General features: G+C 36.8%; 1 protein-coding gene across 1 annotated transcript in view; it reads right to left on the reverse strand.

Moving 5' to 3' along the window:
• The window catches only part of ttn (titin), a 331,374-nt gene that overhangs the window by 175,476 nt on the left and 129,690 nt on the right, over window positions 1-26,208 (reverse strand). The window contains exons 93-110 of the mRNA XM_062969136.1: window positions 25,902-26,189; window positions 25,347-25,634; window positions 24,290-24,580; window positions 22,982-23,269; window positions 20,901-20,993; window positions 20,500-20,782; window positions 18,873-19,056; window positions 18,029-18,118; window positions 17,650-17,917; window positions 17,297-17,557; window positions 16,275-16,484; window positions 16,098-16,175; window positions 15,972-15,998; window positions 14,407-14,454; window positions 14,246-14,302; window positions 14,068-14,145; window positions 12,049-12,288; window positions 11,323-11,409 (exon numbers count right to left, since the gene is read on the reverse strand). Coding sequence (XP_062825206.1) covers window positions 11,323-11,409; window positions 12,049-12,288; window positions 14,068-14,145; window positions 14,246-14,302; window positions 14,407-14,454; window positions 15,972-15,998; window positions 16,098-16,175; window positions 16,275-16,484; window positions 17,297-17,557; window positions 17,650-17,917; window positions 18,029-18,118; window positions 18,873-19,056; window positions 20,500-20,782; window positions 20,901-20,993; window positions 22,982-23,269; window positions 24,290-24,580; window positions 25,347-25,634; window positions 25,902-26,189 — 3,159 coding nt within the window. The remainder of the gene's footprint in view (window positions 1-11,322; window positions 11,410-12,048; window positions 12,289-14,067; window positions 14,146-14,245; window positions 14,303-14,406; window positions 14,455-15,971; window positions 15,999-16,097; window positions 16,176-16,274; window positions 16,485-17,296; window positions 17,558-17,649; window positions 17,918-18,028; window positions 18,119-18,872; window positions 19,057-20,499; window positions 20,783-20,900; window positions 20,994-22,981; window positions 23,270-24,289; window positions 24,581-25,346; window positions 25,635-25,901; window positions 26,190-26,208) is intronic.

Below are 26,208 nucleotides of genomic sequence, written 5' to 3' on the forward strand. Positions count from 1 at the left end.
GATTCTGTGTTATTATCATGTCATGAAGGTGGACAGTGCTGCTTTGAGAAATTTGGGTGGAACATTCATGCAAACAAGGCTTTTTCGTATTACGAATGCCCTGTAGGTTTAAATTATATTCATTTATTTATTCGCACATTATATAGAAAAAAAGGTGTATTTATTTTACACTGTAAAATGAATGCCACTTTAACTGCCATGTCTCAATGCTATGGAATCCTGGGAATCGTAGTTTGGTGAGACACAAGCACTCTCTGGCAGAGATGGTTAAAGACCTTGTAAAACTAGCATTCCCATTATTCATAGCACTGAGCCATGGCAGATAAAGTGTGTCAAACTGCATTCATTCTAGTGTATGGGCCGGGCTGTGGTGCAGCTGGCTAGTAACCAGTTGCAATAAATTACTACTGACCGAGAGGTCATGAGTTCGAAGCCCGGGTCGGGTTAAGCCCCCGACCATTAAATAGCCCAGCTTGCTGTTGACCTATGCAGCCCCAAAAGACAGTTGCATCTGTCAAGTAGGGAAATTTAGGTACGCTTTATGCGGGAGGCTAATTTAACTAATTTACAACATCATAAAACTGCCAGCAAAACACGAGGAAAGGAATGAGGAAGTACAGCCACTAGTGGACAGTGAAGCAACAGCTCCCCCTGTGGCCGGAATCGTGAAGCTGGAAAAAAAATGTTAAATGCCCTGTGTCTGTCTATATATGTTGTTTGTCTGTTGGCATTGAATGTTTGCCATATATGTGTTCATTGTAATCCGCCCTGAGTTCCCTTTGGGGTGAGAAGGGCGGAATATAAATACTGTAAATAATAAATAAAATAAATAAATAGTGTAGAAATTCCAAAAGGTAATGGATTAGAATCAATAAAAGAAGAGCTATTTTTGCCACAAATAATTTCTTCATTTGCACAAACCCAGCCAGACTTAGTCTGCATAGTCTCCATTGTTTATTACACTGTAATGTAAGCACTGAGCAGATATTCTTCAAAATGTCTACATTTCCCCCTCACATTTCTTTAGGTGCAAGACTTAAACTTGTCCAGCTGGCATGTGGTCTTTTATCACCTTGGTTAAATCACAGGACTTGGGAAAATATACTTTGTCTGAGACCTTTCCTTGGATGCAAATACTCAAACACATATATTTCTTTGAGTAGACACCAATACAATCACAACAGTTTATGTTAGCGGGAAAATGTGAACAGCAAAACAAGCAGACATTTATTTAATGACAACAAAGAGATCCTCTAGATGGTTGCATCTCTTGTAATTGCCATTATGTGTAAGATACCTTCGGGAGAAGGAGATTCCACTCTTTTAGAAATGGCAATAGATACTTTTTCTTCTGTAACAAAGACTTTCTCTTCTAAAACAGCTCTCTTAGGCACTTCAGGCACTTTGAAAGACATTAAATAATGTGGAATTTTAATTTTAATATTTACATTACCAATTAACAAGGATGTAATTCTTAACTAAAATTCTTCCTGAAGAAGCAATGAGGAATTTTTCTCAATTTTCTTGCCACTGCAAGAATGTCTTCAAAAGCCAAAGGCTATTCATAATTCAGGGTTTATTCTGTGTAAGAATTGTGTGCGGTCGTTTGCATAGAAAACAGAATTTTCTATGCAGAAAAAATTGTTTTGTGCAAAACGCCCACGTGCAGATTTTGTGTAAAACAAGCCCCCAAGTGCTAAGATTCTTGTCAGTCCGGTTTCTTCTCATCAGGATTTCTCAACACTCAGAAAACATGGTTCCTCACAATTTAAAAATATTTCCAGTTTTTTTTCTCCCTACCCTATTGACTGATGTCTGATGCTGGTTATTTGAAGATATTTATTTAGGAATTTAGCTAACAAAAATGGTCAAAAAGGGACAAGTAGTCTGCACCCTGCTCTTTAAAAGGCAACATAAAAAGAAAAGAAAAAGAACATGACACAAAAATAAAAGCTAATATTGAACCACAAAACAGACATATAAGCAAAATTTGCCCTCATCCTAGCAACAATCAACACAATGATAACACAACAATATCTTGAATTATTACGAGAAATATGACATAGTGCAAAAGATAGAAATTATGATCAGCATAAAAGAGAAAAGCAGAACATTTTTTGCACAATAAAACAATTGTAGCTTTGTCCAAAAAGAAAGAAGGAAGGAAGGAAGGAAGGAAGGAAGGAAGGAAGGAAGGAAGGAAGGAAGGAAGGAATAGAACATACCTTTGGCAGGAGGAGCTTCTACTTTTTTGGGAATGGCAATGGCTACTTTTTCTTCTGAGATAACTTTCTTTGGTACCTCAGGCACTTTAAAGAGATTGTTAAGTTTTAGAATTTCTGAAGTGGCAAGACAAAAGTACTTAAAATAAAACTTAAAAGAGATTATTTTTTTAAAAAAACAAAAAAACATGCAGGACATCACAAACATGGTAGAGCAATAGAACCCACATGCTTGATTTGGCTTTTTTTCTCATTATGTTTTGCTTTAAAGGATAGCATACCTTTCGCTGGAGGAGCCTCTTCTCTTTTCCGTAGCCGGGGTACTTTTTCTTCAGGGACTTTCTTGGGCACCTCAGGTACTTTTAATAATTTTAAAAGAAGCATACATAAGAATACGTAGTAGTTGTTATTATAATTATAATGGACGTCACTGACATCCACAAACATAGACTGCGTAAGATTAAAAATAAATGTGGTGTGACTAGACACACATACAAATGCGAAGAAATTACAAAGAAAGAATGCTAAGATTTAGACCCCAGAATTTCCAGATGTTAATTATGTACCTTTGGCTGGAGGAACCTCTTTTTTCTTTGGAACAGGAACTTTCTCTTCTGGAACTGGTCTTTTTGGTGCCTCGGGAACTTTAAAAAGATCGGGTTTAAGAATATTACATTCTAATCAAAGTGAAGTAGGAGCTACGTTTCTCAATATGTGAGATCACTAAGACGGACAAGATACTTCAATCACAACTAAACTGTTGAACACATAGACAAAATAACAAAAGATTGGTATTACTAATGCACCTCTTAGAAGTATAACACCATTGTTTTTAGTCAAGATTCATGAAGATATAATTTAGCAACAGTACTATAGTGAAACAACAACAATTACAACATAAAAACAGTTATTGAGGTGTTTCAGATCTGTTCACAAGAATTGTCAAATAAATGACATTTGAAACAAACGAACAAAAAATAAAAAAGGAGAACTGCTTGTCAGCTATGTTACAATACCTTTTGCTGGTGGTTCTACTTTTTTAGGAACAGGAACATGTACTTTTTCCTCAGGGACTGGTTTTGGTACTTCAGGTACTTGAAAGATATTAAAATCAGATTTTCAGAATTACATTGAATTGATATCTGACAATGATCAGAGCCGGTCCAACAATGAGGTGAATCAAGCGGTCGCTTCGGGCGCAAAACATACGGGGGCGCAATCGAGACTGCTTTTTCTGTTGATTTCTTGTAAAACATGATGTTTTGGTGCTTAATTTGTAAAAATTTAATGTAATTTGATGTTTAATAGGCTTTTCCTTAATCCCTCCTTATTATCCAACATTTTCGCTTATCCAACGCTTTTATTTTTCAGTGGTTGGTTTGGGGGGGGGGGGCGCCAAAATTCTGTTTGCCTACACTTGAAAAATACCTAGGGCCGGCTCTGACAATGATCAAAAACACCTAAAGGTTAGTGCTTACATAGAGACATGAAGGAAGATGTTAGAGTGGTTTGCAAAGAAATGGCCCAACCAAGCACCTAGAGGATAAGGATAACATTCCTGGCACTCTCCAGTTCTGACATTCACATAAAAACAGAAATTTCCATGCTAGCTTTGGTAGCCAGATAGATAAAAACAGTCATATACACTCATTCGGATAACTCATAAATATGATGACATTTTAAGACAAAATACAGACTCTCATCTTTAGATAAATAAGTACCTTTAGCTGGTGGTGCCTTTTCTTTTTTTGCAACTGCCGCTGGTTTTCTTTCTTCTGGAACAGGTTTCTTCGGTACTTCTGGTACTTAATTATTGTTAAAAAAAAGTATTTTAGTATTGAAACTCTTATTTAGGGTCCAGTATCCAAAGATTCCAACGAAAGCACAGAGAAGTTAAGATGTGAGATAACTGAGAGATGAAAGCATCTCATTAAGATGTCTGTGTTAGCAGAAAAGGCCAGGTTTCTTGCTGCAGTCAAGAACACGGCTCCATGTACAGGCATTTTACAGATACATGCATCTATGTAAAAGTTCCTCGATTAGTAAAGGTTTGACATAGTACGCAGACATACAAATCATAACATCATACACACAGAAGATATTATTATTTGTATTACAAGGCAAAATGTAATCAATGATTATTTGCTCCATTGTTTAGTGGGGTGTTCTCCGCATAAATATTGGCTTATTGGATTGGCTTATATTTTGACCTACCATTCAATAATTGATTGAATGGATTTACTTTAGTTGGGATTAATCAACAGAAGATATGACAACCATTGTTTGCAAAGGACAATAAAGTTATTTAAGTAACTCATGGATGGAAAGAATGTAAAAGAATTAGGATGAGCAAGATGCTTTCCCCTAACAGATATACCTTTAGCTGGTGGAGCCTCCACTTTTGGAGGAGGAGTAGGTTTCTTTTCTGGGACAGGTTTCTTTGGCACTTCAGGTACTTTAAAGACACACAGATATGAAAGTTTAGGAATGTGCTAATGACCTAACACAATTCACAACAGAAACAACACATCGATTACAATCTAACCCCCCTTTTTATTTAACAAACATGTATTAAATATTAGACTATAGTGCCCACAGAAGTTAGTAATAAAGCCACTTAGGGCAGCCCTGTCATTGTATGGAAAAATATGATACCAAAACAGAAAACAAGTCTGACATAAACTTATTCTTTTGAATAAGTTACCTTTAGCTGGAGGAGCTTCTTCTTTCTTGTGAACAGGGATTGCAACTTTTTCTTCGGCTCTCTTACGAACCTCAGGAACTTTAAAGATATTAAGTTTTTTTCAGATAACAGTAATTAAAGTATTTCTTATACTAAAACTACATGTTAAAGTGATTGGGGGTTTGCTAAGAGATGCAACCCAGGTCTAAGGAACAAGGGTGTAAAATGACTAAAGAGACAACAATTTTTGTGAATTAGACGTTTAGGGAAATTCACATACTAAAAACAAACAAATAAACACATGGATTGGAAAAGTTACCTTTAGGTGGTTTAACTTCAGGAACCTCCACATAGAACCTTTCTTCATCATATTCTTCAGGTTCTTTAAAAAAAAATGTGAGACTGAAAATGTGTACTTAAATAACACTGAATTATAGCACATAAATATGTTTAGATGTTTAGTGAATGTGTAGAAGCATAGGAATCAGACTCCTTTCTGCTGTCCCCGTTTCCAGTTTCAAAGTGTCCATCATCCACAAAGAGGCTTTGTGTGCATAACTTCTATGTTTTAATGTATACAATCTGATACTCTTTGTGGTTTTTATTCTTATTCCTTTTCTCACTCCGAGTTTTAACTTAGTGTTCATGTGGCCTGCCCTTGTTTTTATTGTTCTTCTGATTTTGCGTTGTAATGTATATTATCATTTATTGTATTGTTCAATGTGTTATGATTTGTTGCTCTTTTTATATTCTGTCAAATTGTATTGTTCTGGGCATGGCCCCATGTAAGTCGCCCCGAGTCCCCATTGGGGAGATGGTAGCGGGGTATAAATGAAGATGATGATGATGATTATTATTATTATTATTATAATTATTATAAAGCGGAGCCAGAATAGCAGGTACAGTCCTAACTCTCACCTTTCCATACATTTATTGATCATCTAAACCGTACAAGTGTTTCAGGAATTTGGGGAAGAATCAACAAATGAGTCCAATAAAAATGATACAAATCAAGCTTTCTGCTTTTAGGATTTAGATGAAACCATATATTACAAACATGGTGATGTGAAATAAGCTTGAATTTACCTTCAGCTGGATATTCAACATAAGCAATATCCTCTTCATATTCTTCAGGTTCTATAAAGAGAATTGAAAGATTTAAAGTTGAACTTGCACTCCATTTCAGATAACATAGAAGTATTACTTAAAACACTGAGAAGCAGAGTGATGTAGTGATTTGGATCTTGGACTATGATTCTGGAGACCAGCATTTGAAACTGCACTTGGCCATGGAAACCTACTAGGTGACACTGGGCAGGTCACACTGTCAGACTCAGACAGAAGAAAAGACAAATCCTCCCCTAAACAAATCTTGTCAAGAAATCTCCATAATAAGGTCACCATAGGTTGCCATAGACAACTTAGAAGGCACACGACACAACAAATATAAAACAATCTATATATAAAAAAGGGTAATGGAATCACGGCACCAGACAAAACAACTAAACTAAACGCCCCACAACCTCTAAAATTGACAGCACAACCTCTCATCCACGCCTCTATGTTCATACAACAAAAAGAAAAGAAAAATTAAGTCCTAGCCACAGCAACACGTGGCCGGGCACAGCTAGTGATAGATAAAATAATGACACATAAACTTGCCTCAATCTAGTGTTGCACTTTTGCTCCCATTAGGTTCTGTGCACAAGTTCAATTACGACTATTCCCACATACTGAAAAATGCTTATGAGTATTTGATAAATGTGTCTAGTAAAAAGAATGTGGTAACTGATCCACATGGGAGAACTCCTTATAACGCAGAACTATTGGGATTCAGTCTGTGATGGATGGGGTTACACAGGTTCGCAGTTTGGAGGTACTCCTGGACTTGGCATTGAACCTGGAGGCCCAGATTTCTGTGCTGGCCAGGAGTGCTTTTGCACAGTAAAAACTTGTCCACCAATTGCGCCCATTCCTCAACATGCCGGAGCTGGCTATGGTGATGCATGCCTTAGTTACATCCCGTTTGGATTGCTGTAATACACTCTAACATGGGGCTGCCTTTGAAGAGTGTTTAGCTGCTCTAAAGAAATATGGCCAGATTGTTAAATGAGAGTGCAGAACCCCTTGTTGCAACAGTGCTATAGGTTGGGCACATATCAAAGTGCTGGTTATGACATATAAAACCCTATATGGCTCAGATCCAGGCTATTTGGCAAATTATATCTCTTCATATGAATCTGCCCAGCTCCTGAGATCCTCAGGATAGGCCCTTCTCTTGGTCCCAACACAATCGCAAGCACAGTTAGTGGGGATGTCTAGGGAAGCCAGAATTGCCCCTTTTCTGTTGTCCTACCACTGGCAGGTTAAAACCTTTCTATTTTGTCAGGCTTTTAATGAAGAAAATTTTTAAGAATGAGCTGGGGGGGGGGGTTGATGTGTAGTGTTTCAATATTTTTAAAGTTTTCAAAGGTTTTATATGATTTAATTATTTATTTTTAACAATTCTAAGTTTAATTGTAATGTTTATAGGTTGTAAGTTTTAAATTATAATGTGTATTATTTTCAGTATTGTGAGCCACTCTGAGTCTTGTGTGTGAGAGGAAAGAGGAATGATTATTATTATTAATAATAAGAATAAGAATAAGAATAATATCTATAAGATGCCACTGAATCAAGACAAATTTTAATAGGCACATTTTTGAACAAGACTAGATGTCAAGTTGAAAAATAAATAGCAAGATATTAGTAGCTACCTGAATATGTATATTCTTCTTCTCTGTGGTATGAAACAGATACCTTTTCTTCTGAAATAGTCCATTTTTGTTCTGTTGGAACTTTAAAGGCAAACATTCATTTCAGTACTTTTAATTTAAAAAATTGGTAAACAATGAATTTACTGTTCTGAAACATGGACCTATACATATTATATGCAGTGTACTAAGCCTTGTACCAGGGAATGAAATAAAAATCCTCATTGATAACCTATAAATGTATGAAAACATGGTAATCTTCCAAGAAGAAACAGAAGAATTTCCCCCCCGAAGAACCTCTAAGAAAATATGACTGATGGACAATACATATAGAGTTGTGAACATACACAAGACATTATACGGTATGACCCTATATGGAGACGTGAAACAGTGGATAACAGTGAATATTTGATTATATTTGGGGCAGAAGTATACCATAGAACATAGTATTTAGATGAATATTGAAAATACTGTAAAAATAACTCAGGAAGAATTCTCTGGGCACAATTTTTAACTTTGTGGACGCAGTGCCCAATGAGTCTGTAGCGATAGTATACATAAATATTTTTCAAAAAAGGAAACTATAAAATGTACCTTTTCTTTCTATAACTTCCTCATGGACCAGCTTTCGTGCAGGTTTCTGTGGTGGAACTTCAGGAGCTTTAAAGATACATATAGTTAGTCTCAAAAACATGACAGACACCACAATGCTACCATCTTAACTGTAGCATGACACATTGTGTGAATTCTTCAATTGTATGCCAAAAAATGTACACATGGCTATATCTATTTTTTTTCTTTATTCCTCATCAGAAGCCTTGCACATGTATGAAATTCTAAAGGATGTTGTGCTTTTTTCCATTGCTAGTCACAGAGGATGCAATATATATATTTTCGTGTGATCATTTGAATCAAATTAATTTCCTTTTCATCCTTATTTAGAACTAGCATCATGCAAAGGCCTAACTATCTGCTAATATTTTTCTGCTGTTTGATGGGAGTATGTCCAACCTATCAATTAAAAGGCATTTTTTCCACTGTAGGTGGAGAAACATATAAAAACATAGTCATATTTTTCACATATCCCCATAAGAGTAAATTAATTTTTGTTTAACTCTTAGGGTGTGGTAAATATTTGAAAGCATGGAAGGTAAGATAAATTTGAAACAAACAGACAGACATCAATTTTAGAACACATGCATTGCGTACAGAATTATTTTTTATTTCACCCTAGACTGATCCCCAACCGAAAGGTTTAGGGAACTATTGGTAGGAAACGTGCCTACCTTAGATCCCGTCACCAATCATATTTTAAAAAAAACTGTCTGGGGTAGATAGGAAAATAATTTGACTTTAACAGCCATGGTAACATCCTGTGGAATCCTGGATTTGTAGTTTGGAGAAACCCCAGAACTCTCTGATATAGACTTCTAAATATTTCATCAGATCTTTGGATATAAGGCAGGATTAAACATTTTACTAAATAAATAAATAAATTACATATCCTAGCATTTGTTAGGATGTAATTAGGGCAGCAAAAATTGTATCAAAGTGCTATAGCTGTATACCGTAAACTTGGTGGAAGTCAGCTCTGTTTCAATTATATTAAAGCAAATACATTAATGGTGTGGTTCTCTGTTAAGCACATGTAATTTACAATTTGTTCAATAATACCTCTGGCCCGTTTAAGGTGTTCTTCCTCCATTATCTGGGCTCTTCTTTCAACCTCTTCAGTTACAGGTTTTCGACTAACTGTTAGGGATTTAAGACATTTCACATTAGCCTAGAATCTGTAATTTGAACTTACAAATTACCATGCTTTTTAGCATGAAATGGAAATGATGTTATGTCTTCTTGAGTTCATGTTTAAGAAATTATTATTATTTTTTGTTCCTAGGATTTTTAAGGGCAGTTCTACACAGACACTATCACCCAGTTTGGAAGTGGATTAAAAGGAACTGGCTCTGCTGCAGCGCACTGGCTCTGAGGCTATTTGTGGAGGTGCACTGCAGCAGAGCCAGTTACTTGTAATCCACTTCCAAACTGGGTTTGGGACAGTGGCCACGGTAACTGCTGAATGCAGATCAGAACAGAACCCAGAAATGTTTTTTTTCTTACTAGAGACCTCTTCATACAGGCCACGTAATCTCCACGGATTGTTGCCCCATGTTGCCCCACTCTCCACATCATCCAGCTTACCAGTAAGCCAATCCCATGGGGTGAAGTGTTGACCGCCGCCTTCCCCCCATTGCTTCTGGTGCAACAAGGGAAGCCACCCATTTCCACCCTTAGATTATATTTCTCATTTCATTGGTCTATTCTCTATTTTTCTCCAGCCATTCATGAGAGAAAAAAGTCAAATATCACCCTTTCCTCACATGACAACCCTTTTGGTCTGTTTGTAAACATCAGGAGATTCATGTTTGTAGTTTATCAGAATAATTTTAAAAAGTGTGGGCACATTTATGATTTTGTGTTGTCGAAGGCTTTCATGGCCGGAATCACAGGGTGGTTGTATGTTTTCCGGGCTGTATGGTCATGTTCCAGAAGTAGTCTCTCCTGACATTTCGCCCACATCTATGGCAGGTACCTCACAACCTCTGAGGATGCCTGCCATAGATGTGGGCAAAATGTCAGGAGAGAATACTTCCGGAACATGGCAATACAGCCTGGAAAACATACAACCACCCCATTTATGATTTTGTTTTGGGTTGGTAGCACTTCAGTCTCCACCAACTAAATGTGTATGTGTGTGGATGCCTAGTAGCAATCACTACTCTCCATACTGCAAATACTCTTAGCAACCATGATTTCCCTACCATAAATACACTGGAATGACAACACATCATTATGAGGAGGAGAAAAGGAAACGATTGCTGCCAGAATGTAATAATTCCTTTGTGGAACTTCTATGCCACTTCCAATCACCTTTTCTTCTTCACACATTTATAGTTTTTATACAGTTTTTCACATTGGGGCTTATGCTTCTTTTTCCCATCCATCAGTTAAAAATCTCAATGGAAGTTTTTAAAAAATAAACTAATTGGAAAGAAGGGTTGGGATAAATTTCCTAGGATTAGAATTAAGGGCTACGTGACTTCATGTAAAGACTACTTGAGGAACAACAGGCAGTTTAAAAGACTCCTTATGCATGCACAATTGGGAACCCTGATCATGAAAATCTGCTGGCAAATTCTTCATCTATTTATATGGAAAAGTAAACTTAGTGAACACTCAGGATGTAAATACTAAACTATACATTTCTCACATACAATGACAAAATACTGTAGTTTCCATCCCAATGTAAGATAGTAGTAGTTTCATAGTAGTTTCTCTGTGTTCAAGTATCCCGAAGAGTTCTAGAGAATTTTTCACATGGCTTTTCACAAACAAAAATCCCATGTTTCTTGTGTATTTTGAACAAAAAACCTATGTGTTCTTCTGCACAAAAAATTGTCCAGAACATTTTAGCACATTCAAATGCTGACAGAAAACTGCACAAAAGTCTAGCTGCTCTGTTATGGTTGAGATGGTTTGAAAACACAATTTCTCAAGCAGGAAACAAGTGATGTGGAGCAATTTTCTGTCTCTAGACTTGTACTTGAAAAAAAATGATTGTGAGAACTTGAAATGAACCATGCTAGCATAGGAAATGCTTTGATACCTTTTGTTACAATTACTTCTTTCTTTTCTTCCTTCTTGGCCGAGATTTCTGGTGGTTTCCGTTCTGGTTTTCTTGGCACCTGAACCACTGTGACAGAGATAATGTTGCTATCAGGGCTAGGCAAAAGTGATGATTAACTATGTTTCCTTAAATGTCAGGCCAGTTAACAGATTGATTTAAGTAGACATGATCTTACTTATTTTGCTTTATTTCCCTTTTGCTCTGGTTTGAGATATTTAAGGGCAGTTGAGAAAAACATTAATTTAATTGTGAGATTATATCAAGTCCAGCATCTATACTAAACTAATGTAGACCTAGTTTACATAATAATTATCAAAGTAGCAAAGTGATTGATCATGAGTGATATTAACACCAATATGTTCTTGGTTTAAATGTGATTCACTTAACCTTTTTTTCCTTTATCCGATTTGTCATCTATCCACTCTTGGGCTTAACTCAAATCTACCATTTGTTAAAAAATATTATCCTGTTCTATTATTTTCCATTTATGGACAAATAGCTTAAATTTCCATTTCTGGCCAAATAGTTTAAATTTGGATAATATTTTAAAATATTATTATCACTTAAACTGGCCATCATTAAATACTGTAGTACCAGTATATGAATCCACCCCATGGAGGTCAATCAAACAGAAGATAGAGGGTAACCATAAAACAAAACAAAGAAAGCATGAAGAATGTTGTTGATTTTATGAAAGAAATATACCTTCTTCGTGATAGACTTTTTTCTCATAAGTTACTTCTCTTTCTCCATATGCCCATTCCTCTTCCCCTTCATCATAACCTTCTTCTCTTTCATAATATTCATGTTCTTCTCCATAATCCTCTTCCCATTCCTCATGAAATTCTTTCCGAAATTCATGGATTTCCTTCCTTTCCTCATAAGCTTCTTCCTTCTTCTTAGCTACAGTAGTTACTCTCATTTCTTGAGGTTTCTTTGCAGGAACTTGAACAGAAAATAATTTAAACATCAATTGTTAATACTGTTTGCATTAAATTTTACAGACTATTTGTTACAGTTGGATTAATAAAGGCTTGAGTTTTGAAACAGTACATGTAGAGAAGCTTTTGATCTATGATTCTGATTTGGGATATGGATTTGGGATATTGTAAATTATGCTGGTCGGGCCTTGCCCCATGTGAGCTGCTCCGAGTCCCCGTGGGGAGATGGTGGTGGGGTATAAAAATTATAATAATAATAATAATAATAATAATAATAATAATAATAATAATAATAATAATAACCCCCCACCACGTCAAGGTGGCACCTGTGGGGAGTTATTATTATTGTTATTATTGGAGCCTCCGGTGGCTCAGTGTGTTAAAGCACTGAGCTGCTGAACTTGCAGACCGAAAGGTCCCAGGTTCAAATCCGGGGAGCGGAGTGAGCGCCCACTGTAAGCTCCAGCTTCTGCCAACCTAGCAGTTCGAAAACATGTAAATGTGAATAGATCAATAGGTACTGTTCTGGCAGGAAGGTAACGGCATTCCATGCAGTAATGCCGGCCACATGTCCTTGGAGGTGTCTACGGACAACGCCGGCTCTTTGGCTTAGAAATGGAGATGAGCACCAACCCCCAGAGTCGGACATGACTAGACTTAACGTCAGGGGAAACCTTTACCTTTACCTATTATTATTATTATTATTATTATTATTATTATTATTATTATTATTATTATTATTATTATAGTTTCTATGTCTTGTCCAGTCAACTTCATCAGCCTAAAGCAGAAGTATTTATTATAGCTTGTTGCTGGACATTTTTTTAACTTGTTCAATTGAAAAAATGCCAATCTCCGTATTTTGTAAATAATTTTAATAAACCTATTTTTGTGGATAATTCATTTACTCAATAACTACCCATTATGGTAGTTGTAGTTATTAAACTAAAGTTGAAATCAGGCATAGTGACAAAATACAAACTGCATATATAAAACCTACACAAGTTTACTTTGCACATATTCATTGTTTTCCCCAAAATTAAATGACATGGTTGGGCATCATGTGGTCACACAATGCATGCAGACACCAACCTGTATGTGTGTACTCTCCTTCATGAGTCCCCAAGATTTCTGTGTATCTCTTGCCCTTAATCGTACCATCACTTTATGTGTTTAAAATGCCTCTCAAATTTGGTGTTGTGATGTGCAAGAACCAGGGAGTTTTATTTGAAGAAAAATACTACTTGCTTCTAAAGCTATTCCTTGCCTTCCTTGCTTACAAGTAGGTCCATGTGCTCCCAGAAACATGACTTGTAAGCAAGATGTGCTGGAAGTACTTTGTGAAAAGGCAAGAGTGTCCTTACCAAGAAAAAAGTAATGTTTACAGAAAAAGCCATGGGTTTTGTCTTATCAAAACTCAATTGCACAATTAACAGCAGTCAAGTGGACACATTTGCAGCCAACTGCAAGTTTTGGAGGGGTAAAAAAGGCTTTGGGATAGTTCTTGCCCCTATTCTATATACACCCCTGAAATTCTTTAAGGCCTTAAGAAAGGCAGGAGCATGCCTGACATGTGAAAACCATGACACTATTTTGCCCACATCTGTATTGAAATAATATTGTTCTTTATACATCACTTTGACATTGAACATTTGACATTGTGTTTTATATTGTGGTAAGCTCCTCTGGGTCCCCTTGGGGAGACAGGACGGGCTATAAATAAAGATGATGATGATGATGATTATTATTATTATTTGCACTGAAACAAACATTCAGATATTACCTTTAGGAGGTGCAGGTTCCTCTGCAGGTTTTGGAACAGGCTTTTTGGGGACTTTCTTCAAAGCTGGCTTTTCGAAAACTTTTTTTAAACAAGAAAAATCAACTGTAAGCATCAAGCAAGTGGAAATATGTGAAAGAATCTGTTGTGTATGTGTTCTGAATAAGTAACGTTGTAATACCTTTTTCTTTTTTCTTCTCTTCTGGCATTGGAATGATGATGGGAAGAGCAGGGATTTCTTAGAAATAGAAAGTACATTTGTTAAAATGCATAAGCAAGACACACCATTCCAAACTACTTTGCTGCCATAGTTAACAGCAGAATGTTTAATATTAATCTTACTTTCAGCTGGCACTTCAACTGGAACTGCCACTCTAGCATCTGGGACATCTGGGAAGTCAATAGACAAGAATGATTAATTTGTTTTTGTCTTATATACTGACAGCATATTAACTCTCCAAGTATGGACCTTCCCCCGTCTTTCGAACACCTTCCCCAAAGAGATGACAAGCCCCATCATTATCATCCTTCTGCAGGGACCTGAAAATCTGGTGGTTTCAGCAGGCCTATGAAAGTGACTAATCGGAAACTCTAGACTCCACCCTAGCCACCAGATAGGTCTCCCCCCTTACACTTTGCCCACTTCCCACGGCCTTCGACATGTCATTGCACTAGCTTACCTATAGCTACCATAATGGCAAGAGTCCTTTGTCACTGGGAAGCCAGCATTAATGCCACACCCTGGACTCTACACAGATATATATTCTTTCCTTTCCTTACTTAGTTTATCCATACCTCACAACCTCTGAGGATGCCTGCCATAGATGTGGGCGAAACGTCAGGAGAGAATACTTCTGGAACATGGCCACATAGCCCGAAAGACATGCAACAACCCAGTGATCCCGGCCATGAAAGCCTTCGACAACACAATAAGGAAACAGCTTGCCCTCATTACAACCCCTGCTCAGAGAAGAGCAATATTGTCCTATTTCCAGTGTAATAAAAGGGAGAACAGTACTAAACTGCAGTTTGGTGGTACAGTAGAGTCTCACTTATCCAAGCTAAACGGGCTGGCAGAAGCCTGGATAAGCGAATATCTTGGATAGTAAGGAGGGATTAAGGAAAAGCCTATTAAACATCAAATTAGGTTATGATTTTACAAATTAAGCACCAAAACATCATATTATACAACAAATTTGACAGAAAAAGCAGTTCAATACGCAGTAATGTTATGTTGTAATTACTGTATTTACAAATTTAGCACCAGAACATCATGTTATACAACAAATTTGACAGAAAATGTAGTTCAATATGCAATAATGTTATGTTGTAATTACTGTATTTACAAATTTAGCACCAAAATATCACGATATATTGAAAACATTGACTACAAAAATGGCTTGGATAATCCAGAGGCTTGGATAAGCGAGACTCTACTGTATTTGTCATTATCTGTTAAGCAGGGAGTCCTTAACTACATGAGAGTCTAGTGAGTCCCATGATCCCATCTTTTAATTAGAGCAACATGGGACCCTTCGACTTCACATAAATTAAAAAGTCTAGAATAATGTGATAACTCTCATCATGGTAAGGTACCACTAGCCGTGAAACTTCTTGCAGTAGCTAGAACATTTCATGGCCCTCCATGCAATCATGCCGGCCACATGACCTTGGAGGTGTCTACGGACAACGTCGGCTCTTTGGCTTAGAAATAGAGATGAGCACCAACCCCCAGAGTCAGACATGACTGGACTTAATGTCAGGGGAAACCTTTACCTTAGTATAGAGATATTAACAATGTTATATGTTATCTGGTGCTAAAACTGCAGTCCATTTACAGGTATCCACAGATCCTCATTGGTACATCAAATACAACAGACACAAATGACATTCACATTATTATTTACCTGGAGGTTTAACTTCCAGTTTAATCTCTGCAAGAGACAAAATAAAAAAAATTAGTTTGCATTACATTGACTTCAAATGCATTGTTTTGATCATGCTACATTTTGAGGAAGAGAACATGTACCGACCTTTCGTAGTCAGGTAGAGTTCAGCTGTGCTTCTTGCTTCACCTCTTGGCTCAAGGCGAGCAATTACAGAATACACACCTATTTTTTTTTTAAAAAAGATAATTTAGCGTGATGTCATTTCTGGAAATTACAGCAAAAGTCACAAGAACGAGACAGAATAAAAGTCTGTAACCTTACCTTCATCATCTGCTGTAACATTGTGAATAGTCATGTAATGGCAACGACCTTCATTTCTAAAGCTGTACTTCTGACTTTCCCTGAGTTCCATTTTCCCTTTATACCATGTGACAACGGCATCATCAAAGGACACCTCACATTCAAAGGTTGCTGACTGGTATTCACTCACCACAATATTCTGAATGGTCTTTGTGAACTGAATGGGTTCAGCTGTTTTTGAAAGAAAATGACATGACAACCCATTACAATTATTTATTTCTCCTATTGATTTGTGGCTTACAAAAAGTTTTGCCAATGATGTCTCTGCCAAAATCATAACAAGCAAATCAATTATAAAGAAATACAGAGAAATTATCCTCAGCACTGAAATAATCAACTGGGAATTGATTTTAATAATAGATAGTTGACCTGGAGCTTTATTGTGATTCAAGGGAAGCCACAAAGACAACATGATAAAGAAAAGTGTTTTGATTCTAGAAAGGTTAACTCACAAGAATATTAAATGAAGAAATAAATAGAGTAGAGTCTCACTTATCTAAGCTAAATGGGCCGGCAGAACCTTGGATAAGCGAATATATTGGATAATAAGGAGAGATTAAGGAAAAGCCTATTAAACATCAAATTAGGTTATGATTTTACAAATTAAGCACCAAAAACATTATGTTATACAACAAATTTGACAGAAAAAGTAGTTCAATACGCAGTAATGTTATGTTGTAATTAACAAATTTAGCACCAAAATATCATGATATATTGAAAACATTGACTGCAAAAATGGCTTGGATAATCCAGAAACTTGGATAAGCGAGGCTTGGATAAGTGAGACTCTACTGTACATGAATTAAAATCTCTGCTATCATAAAGAAGCGTAACAATGTTGGAAGAAAAATGAAGCTGAAATAAAATAAACACTGGACATTAAGAAAAAAAGATCCTTGAGATTATGCCCCATCTTTGTTTTTCTCTTTGTCTTAGTTAACATTTATTTTTGTAATAAGATAGATAGATATCACTTTACACACCTTCAATTGTGAGGTCAGCATTTGTTTCTAGATGGTCAAACCTGCAGGTGTAGCGCCCCTGGTCTTCGGTTCTGACATCCTTGATAATGAGTCTGTGCACTTTCTCTGAGACTTCCGTTGAATATCTACCTCCTATTTTAATGGCCTTTCCATTTCTAAGCCATTGGGGTTTTGCATTAGGAACAGAGAACTGACACACGAAGGAGCATGTAAAGCCTTCTTTGAGTGCAGTATCACGCAGAGGCCGCTCAATTACAGGTTCTGTTAGCAGATTAAAGGGCACATTTTAGCAAATATCACATATTGTCTATTTCAAGCTGTAAGTCATTTTCAAATAGGAATGTTGCACTTACCAATCACAGTAAGCTTAGCACCAGCAATGTGTGGCCCGCAGACCACCCTATAATTTCCTTGATCTTTAAGCTGACAATTCCTGATTTTAAGTGTGTGTCGGTCACCTTCAACTCTGATTTCATATTGGTTGTTAGACTCCAGTTTTTCTGTGCCTCTGTACCAGGACAGTTGGATTTCTGGATAGTTTATTTTAATCTCACATTCAAATACCACATCTTCGTCTACTAATACAGTCTTGTTTTCAATATCTCTGATCAGAGTAACAGGCTGAAAAACATGTTTCATATATCTGAATATCTGTTTCAAAGCACAGACCAAACTGTGTTATAACTATGTAAATATCTAGCACAAGTGTTAGGAATATAAGGCATTAATTACCTCTGTCTGTGTAAGTCTTTGCTGAATAAATGATACAAGTTCATCAAACTCTTGTTCTTCCTTTTGCGATCTCTCTGTTACTTCAATCTCCTGTTGAAATAAAGACCAACAGAAAAAACTCTTTTATCCTTTCATCTATTCAGTTTTGCAAAACCTTCTTAATCTAATACTCTTATATGCACCCACTGGAGATTCAACATTGCTTTTACACAAGATAGTTCAGCTGTAATCCCTCTGAAATGCAATTTTTTTAACATGTCAGAAGTGACTCCCAAAAACACGTTCTAAAGCTTGAACAACTACTGATTTATTTTCCTGTTGCCCTACTACCAAACAACTTAGACCAGTGGTTCTCAACCTGTGGATCCCCAGATGTTTTGGCTATAGCCCTTAGAAATCCCAGTCAGTTTACCAGCTGTTGGGATTTCTGGGAGTTGAAGGCCAAAACATCTGGGGACCCACAGGTTGAGAATCACTGACTTAGACTATTTATATTGCATTTAAGGATTGATGATTCATGTCCTTTGGAAGAACACTGAAGATGAAAGTTTCATAGGCCAGATAGAGCTGGGCCAAAATTTCAGTCCAGTTTTATTGGGATTATTAATGAAGGATTGTTAAAAAGATGCCCATGAAGACTGGGAAAGAAAGTGAAGTTCTTTGACGGTCTCTTCATGCTTTTCAAAGGCCTCCAAAATCATTATTAAATAGTAATCTCTAGATTTCACAGAAAGTCAGGGTCAGCAAGCAAACTGAGTATTTGGGATTCTCAAACCCTGAGTATATCTTTAATGGCAACCACAGAGCAACATCTTTAAAAACTACTTTTAAAAATAATATTTACCAGTCTATGGGTTTCTTCTTCTTGACTTTGCTTTAGCAATTCAAAAGCTTGGAGAAGACCTCGGAAATCTGTAATTCCATACATTCGTGCATATTTCTCATATTCTTTGGGATCTACATTTTTTAGAAGTTCCATGATATCAATGGCCTTTTCTTCCTCATCTTCTTTCTTTTTAGTTGGAGTTCTATAAAATATATACAAGTTGTTTGTTAAGCAATGGATATCAACGCTCCTTTTCTTACAGTCTGTATTAAATTGTTTGATGCATTCAACTGTATATATGGCTCTAGAAATCTGCATCCTCAGAAACTATTAATGGCAAAAGGCTGCTAGAGTGCAAGCATATACATGTTAACTGAAAAGTATGTCCAATTGATCAGAATTCATTGAATGAAAGAGCCCTGTCTGCCCCTGGAAGGCACAAAGATCTAGAATTTGCTTTCCATTTGTGGAAAGGGTCAGGAGGACATTTTTGTTGATTTTAATCCCCTGAAATCTTCACACTGCTCTGAAAAGACAACCAGACCTCCAAAGCAGATTTTAGGAAATTGAAGGGAGGAAAAGGAAAAATTAGGAATTAGGAAAGATCATCTCCCACACCATACTTTTGCATATCATCATCATCATCATCATCATCATCATCATCATCATCAAATTAAATGGGCCCTATCCAGTTAAAAGAAGAGCATGTTTAAAGGCATGTTGGGTTTCTCCTACATTGTTAAAGAACTCACACAAATAAATGTTTGAATCTTATCATTAAGTCCTAACTAAAATAAACTAATTTAATGAAACAATCTTTACCCAGGTGTTGACTTAGGTAAAGGTAAAGGTTTCCCCTGACATTAAGTCTAGTTGTGTCTGACTTTGGGGTTGGTGAAGAGCTGGCATTGTCTAAGCCGAAGAGCTGGCATTGTCCATAGATGCCTCCAAGGTCATGTGACTGCATAGAGCACTGTTACCTTCCCGCCAGAGCGGTACCTATTGATCTACTCACATTTGCATGTTTTCAAACTGCTAGGTTCGCAGAAGCTGGGGCTAACAGTGGGAGCTCATTTGGCTCCCTGGATTTGAACTGCCAACCTTTCGGTCAGCAAGTTCAGCAGCTCAGTGGTTTAACCCACTGCGTAACCGGGGGCTCCAGGTGTTGACTTACCTTCCAACAATTAGGATGTTTCTACACTACCATATAATCCAGTTCAACGCAGATAATCTGGATTCAGAAACTGGATTATATGGCAGTGTAGATGGGGCCTTAATTTACAAGAACTAATCAACAGGATGTATATCACAATTTACCTTTTTAAAAATGTCATGCATGATGCTTAGAGTAAGGATCAATTCAAGAATTTACAACATTCTTTGTCTTTAGTACTGAAAAGGTTACAAATCACATCATGTAATTTGATTACCACTATCTGAATATTGTAATCAATAACAGACTGTAAGAAGAAACAGGCAGCACAATCCTAAGTATATTTAGTCAAAGAGAAGTCCCAGTGAGTTAAATGAAATATTTAATTAAACGTGTTTAGGGGGCAATCTTGGTTATCATTTGTAGATTTTTCAAATGTGTTGTTTCGATCAAAGATTGAAATTATATTCTTAAGAATACTCTACTGCTTACTTTTTCAGTTTTGCTCTAAGATCACCCTCAATTACTTCTTGTTTCCTTTCCTCAACCTGGAGATTGGCAAAACTTTCAACTTCACCATGTTTATTGAAAGCCACACATCTATATTGCCCAGAATCTGTTTTTGTTGAATCTTTAATTTCCAACTTGGCTTCATCTCCTTTCTGTTGAATAGTAATGCGACCGCCTTGGTTTAGTTGCCTCCATTTTCCTTTCATCCATTTCACATTGGGGATGGGATCACCACCAACTTTAGCAATAAATGTTGCTGTGGTTTCTGGTGGGGAAAAACAATGGAGAAAATATCTTTCACAGGCTGAAGGAAATAATAGTCAGCCTAACTTACAAACTGCTATAGAAATCAAATGCAACGTAATTCTAAAAAATGGGCTTACTTTCTAGGATAGTAATGCTTTGAGGCTCTGAGACAAAGTACAGCTTTCCATCAGTTGGTGCTTTCTTGGCCGCTGGGGCAGCTGTTGGTTTTTCTGGAAAGCAAATTGAAGGCATAAAGTTGTGAAACACAAGGCAATCAAACTCAAACTAAGTAATTATCAATCATACAATGGACATTATGCTTCAGCGTGTAATGTTTACAACACTTAGATAATCTCTCTATAGGTATATAAGTTATATGGTAAATGAATATATAGATAAAACGTAATTACCATTGAACAAAACTGGCAGCAAATTCTGTCCAGCTTATATACTGGATTCTTTTTGCATTATTTTATTCTTTCTCTCTCTGCACTATACTACCATAGTCAGCCTTCCTCATTTAGTGGAATTAGGGGGTGCAAGACCCACCGCAAAATTGGAAAAACACAAATAAAACCAACCACTTCATCACATTGATTAAATTCCACTGAGTCAAACACTTCAGATGTGCTACAGGTAACCCACTGTGTTCATCACATTAGATTGAATTCAAGTGTAGGTTAGAGCATTCTTTATGTTTCAAGGGCTGCTTGGGAAGTGGATTTTTGATAATGATCTGGCTGTAGACGGGCAAAATGGGCAATTATGTAATGTGATGGCATTCACTTTTCTCAGGTTTAGAATGAAACATTTCCCCAATTTGAGGGAGGGGAAATTGTGGGAAGAATAAAAAATACCCTTGTTAGGGAAAGTTCCGCCATTACCTTTTGCTCACCAAACTTTTACTTTGCCAAAATCATTTCTTTAATATCCTTTCTGGGTCCTTTCTTTTCTTTTCCTTTCCCTTCCCTCCCCCTCCCCCTTTCTTTCCCCTCCCCTCCTCTTCCCTTCCCTTTTGTGATATGTCCGTGCTTTGTGTTGCATGGGAAGGCCAAGAGAGAGGGAGAAAAGGATGCCGATCCGGGCTTTTTCCAGGTGGGGCAGCCAAGACAGAGGGCAGCTGAGAGAGAGAGAGGGAGGGAGGGAGGGAGAAAAGGATGGCAGCCAAGAGATCACTGGGGGTGGGGTGGGGTGGAGGGTGGTGACTAGAGATTACAGCGAGATGGCAAATCAACTGAAGAATCCTGAGTACAACTGAATCACATGGATAGATTTAACAGTGTGATGAAGGTCGGAAATCATCCATTTCATTTCTAAATGGAGTATGACTGAGCACTACTATAAACATACTCTACCAAACACTTCCCTGCTTCAGTGCGATGAAGTGGATTATTCTTTTTGCCTGAGAGAAAACCTCTCCAGAAATCTCTATGTCCTCCACACAACGCTATTGTCAACTAGAATCATGCTGGGGGGAGGGGGGATTAAAAATGCCTAGAGAAATGTTCTCTCTACAAATTTCTATGTTCTCCAGTGCGACTTCCATTGGAAACTGACCGCAGAGTCAAGCTGGAGGACCTAGCAATTCCTAGAGAGAACATATTAATTAAATTATGTGAATAATCAATTCCACAAAAAATAATACAGTAGAGTCTCACTTATCCAAGCCTCGCTTATCCAAGCCATTTTTGTAGTCAACGTTTTCAATATATCGTGATACTTTGGTGCTAAATTCGTAAATACAGTAATTACAACATAACATTACTGCGTATTGAACTACTTTTTCTGTCAAATTTGTTGTATTACATGATGTTTTGGTGCTTAATTTGTAAAATCATAACCTAATTTGATGTTCAATAGGCTTTTCCTTAATCCCTCCTTATTATACAAGATATTCGCTTATCCAAGCTTCTGCCGGCCCGTTTAGCTTGGATAAGTGAGACTCTACTATACTTGCAAATGTGGAGGGCTGACTGTCTTAATAGAAGTACCCCAGTAAGAATTAGTTCAGGGGAAGCTCTGAAGTAAGTGATTCTTGCTGGTGTGGTAGACAATACCCAGTGATGCGTATACAAGTCATAGCACAACATGTAGCAATGAACCCAGAAAAAATGAGCACAAATATATGTGAGGGTGGTCTGCAGTTACTATAAAAGGAGATGCTACGTGAACTGATACTGCACTACTAGATTACCTAAACATTCAAGTTTCAGCATACCTTTGATTGTCACTTTTGACTTGGAAGAATCACTTCCGGCTGCATTTGTAGCTTTGCATACATACTCTCCAGAATCGGATTTAGTAACTGCTTGGAGTTCTAAAAGTGCAGTTCCATTAGCAAAGCTCAAGCTGCATTTATCAGATGATCTCAGTTCCTTCCCAGCTTTAAGCCACTGGATTCTAATTGGCTGTGAACCCCGGACATGGCAACTGAGCTGCATGATTTTGCCTTCATCTGCGGTTACTGGTTTAAGTGGCTGATCAAACACCGGTGGCTTTTTGGGTTCTAAAACGACATCCAAAATGATAAAAAAGAGCAAGAATAGAAAAATAGTTAGATATCAATTTGTCTTCAGCAACAAGATACAGTTTGGGGAAGAGTGTAATGGAATTCATCCTGAAGCATGCATTCCATTTGCCTTGGTAGAGCATTTATAATTGAGAAGTCGTTATGTATATAAAGGAGATGTCTATGGTCACATATCAGACTGAAGAGGTAAAATGGATATTTTAAAGTAACATGCAAAGCTAATATTTTGCAAGAAAAGAACAAGAGAGAAATGAGTTTTCAAAAGTAGCAGCTGTGCAGTAATGCCCTATCAGTAGTTTATAACAGATAATACAAACTAAAGATACTATTGTTAAGAGAAAGGCTATTTGAAGCATTTTAGTAAATTCTATATCGACAGCTGTTCTATGTAAGAATAAACATACTATCTATCAATCATCACATCTCATAATTATGAGGAAAGACACTCTCAATCTGAAATTATAGCCCATGGTTTAGTTGCAAAATGTTTTCCAAGTATTTTCTGTTCTTGGCAGAACAGAAAATACAAACTTCCATTTCATTAAGAGCAATCCATAGTTTCCCATGATCGACACAATCAAAGTTTTGGTATACTCTTAAGCAATAAAGAACATTTTATGAAAGAGGAAGAAATTATAATTTCTACCTACAAACTTAAAAACCAAAAAAAATCTGGGAAATGTTTCTTTGCAGCCATAATTCATGTTGTATCTTATTCACACACACACAGATGCATTACTGAAAATATTAGTCAACAGCAGATTTTAGTGACAGAAATTTCAAGCCATGAAATATGTATGTAGAATTATCTGTCATTTTATTAGTACTGCCACCTGATGCCTGTGTTTATTATGCAATCAAATTTCATTATCAAACACAGAATGACAACTGAAATTAATGAACCTTCTAACTCAGGTAAGCATAGTTGGAAAATAATGACATTATACAAACCGATGAAGGAAGATTTTGAAGCAGTCAGCTGTGAAATGAACTAACCTTTAATGACCACAGTAGAAGTACATAGTGTGCTCCCAGCTTCGTTGGACACTTTGCAGGTGTATAAGCCTGCATCAGGTTGTCCTGCATTTTTAATGTGAAGGAGAATTATGTTGTTTTGGAAAGATAGTTTGCAATTATGGCTTTCATAAATCTCCTGGTTATTCTTGTACCAAGAAACAGTCAGAGGCTGAGAACCAGAAACACGACCCTCAAGTTTAAAGGCATTCCCTTCTGTTTCTTCTACCATTTCCGATAGCTTTTTGGTAAATGTAGGTGGATTCTGACGTTCTGTAGGAAATGGAGATATATTTCAAGTTCTGAAAAGAATCTTAAAATGGAACACTCAGAATGATTTTGAAATAAAGAAAGAAATATGCTCAAGATTTGTAACCCACCGCTATCCCTAGGCTTTCTTCAACATAATATAGTGCTTTATTAGCTTGCCAAAATCTTGAAAAACATTTTGAGAAAAAAATCATTGTTTGAATCCTTTATATTTTCCTTTATTTCTCATATGTGCAATAATGGATTTTGGGATTTCTCCACGTGGATATATTCCCAATTGCAGACATACTGATGCTTTCACATGGAATATATAATACTAATTGTTGGATTTCAGAGAGGATATAGACAAGCAGAAAGTCACTTAGGCAAATGGTATCTCTGATTTTTGTTGATGCCAAACAATGATAGTCCTTCCTATGCTACTTCAAAATTATCCAATAGTCAGGACAATAATGGCTTTTGAATGAGCACAAAGGGACTAATGACAAACCCTAAATACCCTAAAATTTCCCTGATGCTATAGGCTATATTTCAGGGGAAGGAAATGTAAAAATCATCTCTGAGTCTTCGTTGTCTAAGAAAACCATTTGAAATTCAGGTGTTATCATAAATTGACCATTGACTTGAAGGCAAACATATACACACACACATACATAAGAGGAATGAACAAAAATGCCCTTTGTCCAAGTGAAAGACTGTTCACAGTTCTTAAAACAGAAGCTAAGATTTTGTTATCATGGAATCCACCCATATATGAAACACGTATTACCTTTGATATTAAGTTGAGCTGTGCAAGACTCCTTTCCAACTTCATTGCTAGCATGACATGAATATTTTCCAGAGTCACTTTGGTTGACTTTCAGAATTGTCAAATGGGCTATATTTTCCACAAAACTGATCTGGTAGTTCCCTCCAGTTTTTAATTCTTGGTTATTCTTTGACCATGTAACTTTAATAGGCCGCGTTCCAGAAATGTGGCATTCAAAGTCAGCCCCGTCACCGGCAACTGCGTCAACAGGTGCAATGGGGATGTCAAAAAACGGGGGAGTCTTCCCTTCTAAAGTTTGGAAGAAGTAGAAGTAATATATCACTTTCTGCATCTTAATGAATAAAGCTTCAAGATAAGCAAAGCAACACTGAAAAGATGATGCTCAAGTTAAAGCATAGTATTCAATGGGTTTATATGAAGATGTGTCATAAAAACATAAGTTCAACATAGAATCATAGAATCATAGAATAGCAGAGTTGGAAGACATGGGCCATCCAGTCCAACCCCCAGCTAAGAAGCATATTAAAGAAGAAAGAGATTTAGTAGATGGCAAACCTGTAAGGATGAGTTTGGCACTTGAAGAAGCCGTTCCAATAGCATTGGAAGCTGTGCAAGTATACTGACCAGCAAGGCTCATGTCAGTTTGTGAAATTTGTAGAGTTGCAACATTATTTAAATATGATGTTTGCACATTATAACCATCTCTTATTTGTGCACCATCTTTATACCAAGTGACTTCAATAGGCTCAGAACCAGTAATTCCACAATCAAATGTAATTGGTAGACCGACCGTTTCATGAATGTCTCTTAACTTCCGTGAAAATGAGGGAGGAAGTTTTAGCTCTGAAATAATATAAATATT

This window comes from Anolis carolinensis, chromosome 1 (assembly GCF_035594765.1).
Source record: "Anolis carolinensis isolate JA03-04 chromosome 1, rAnoCar3.1.pri, whole genome shotgun sequence".
Taxonomy (NCBI): Eukaryota; Metazoa; Chordata; class Lepidosauria; order Squamata; family Dactyloidae; genus Anolis; species Anolis carolinensis.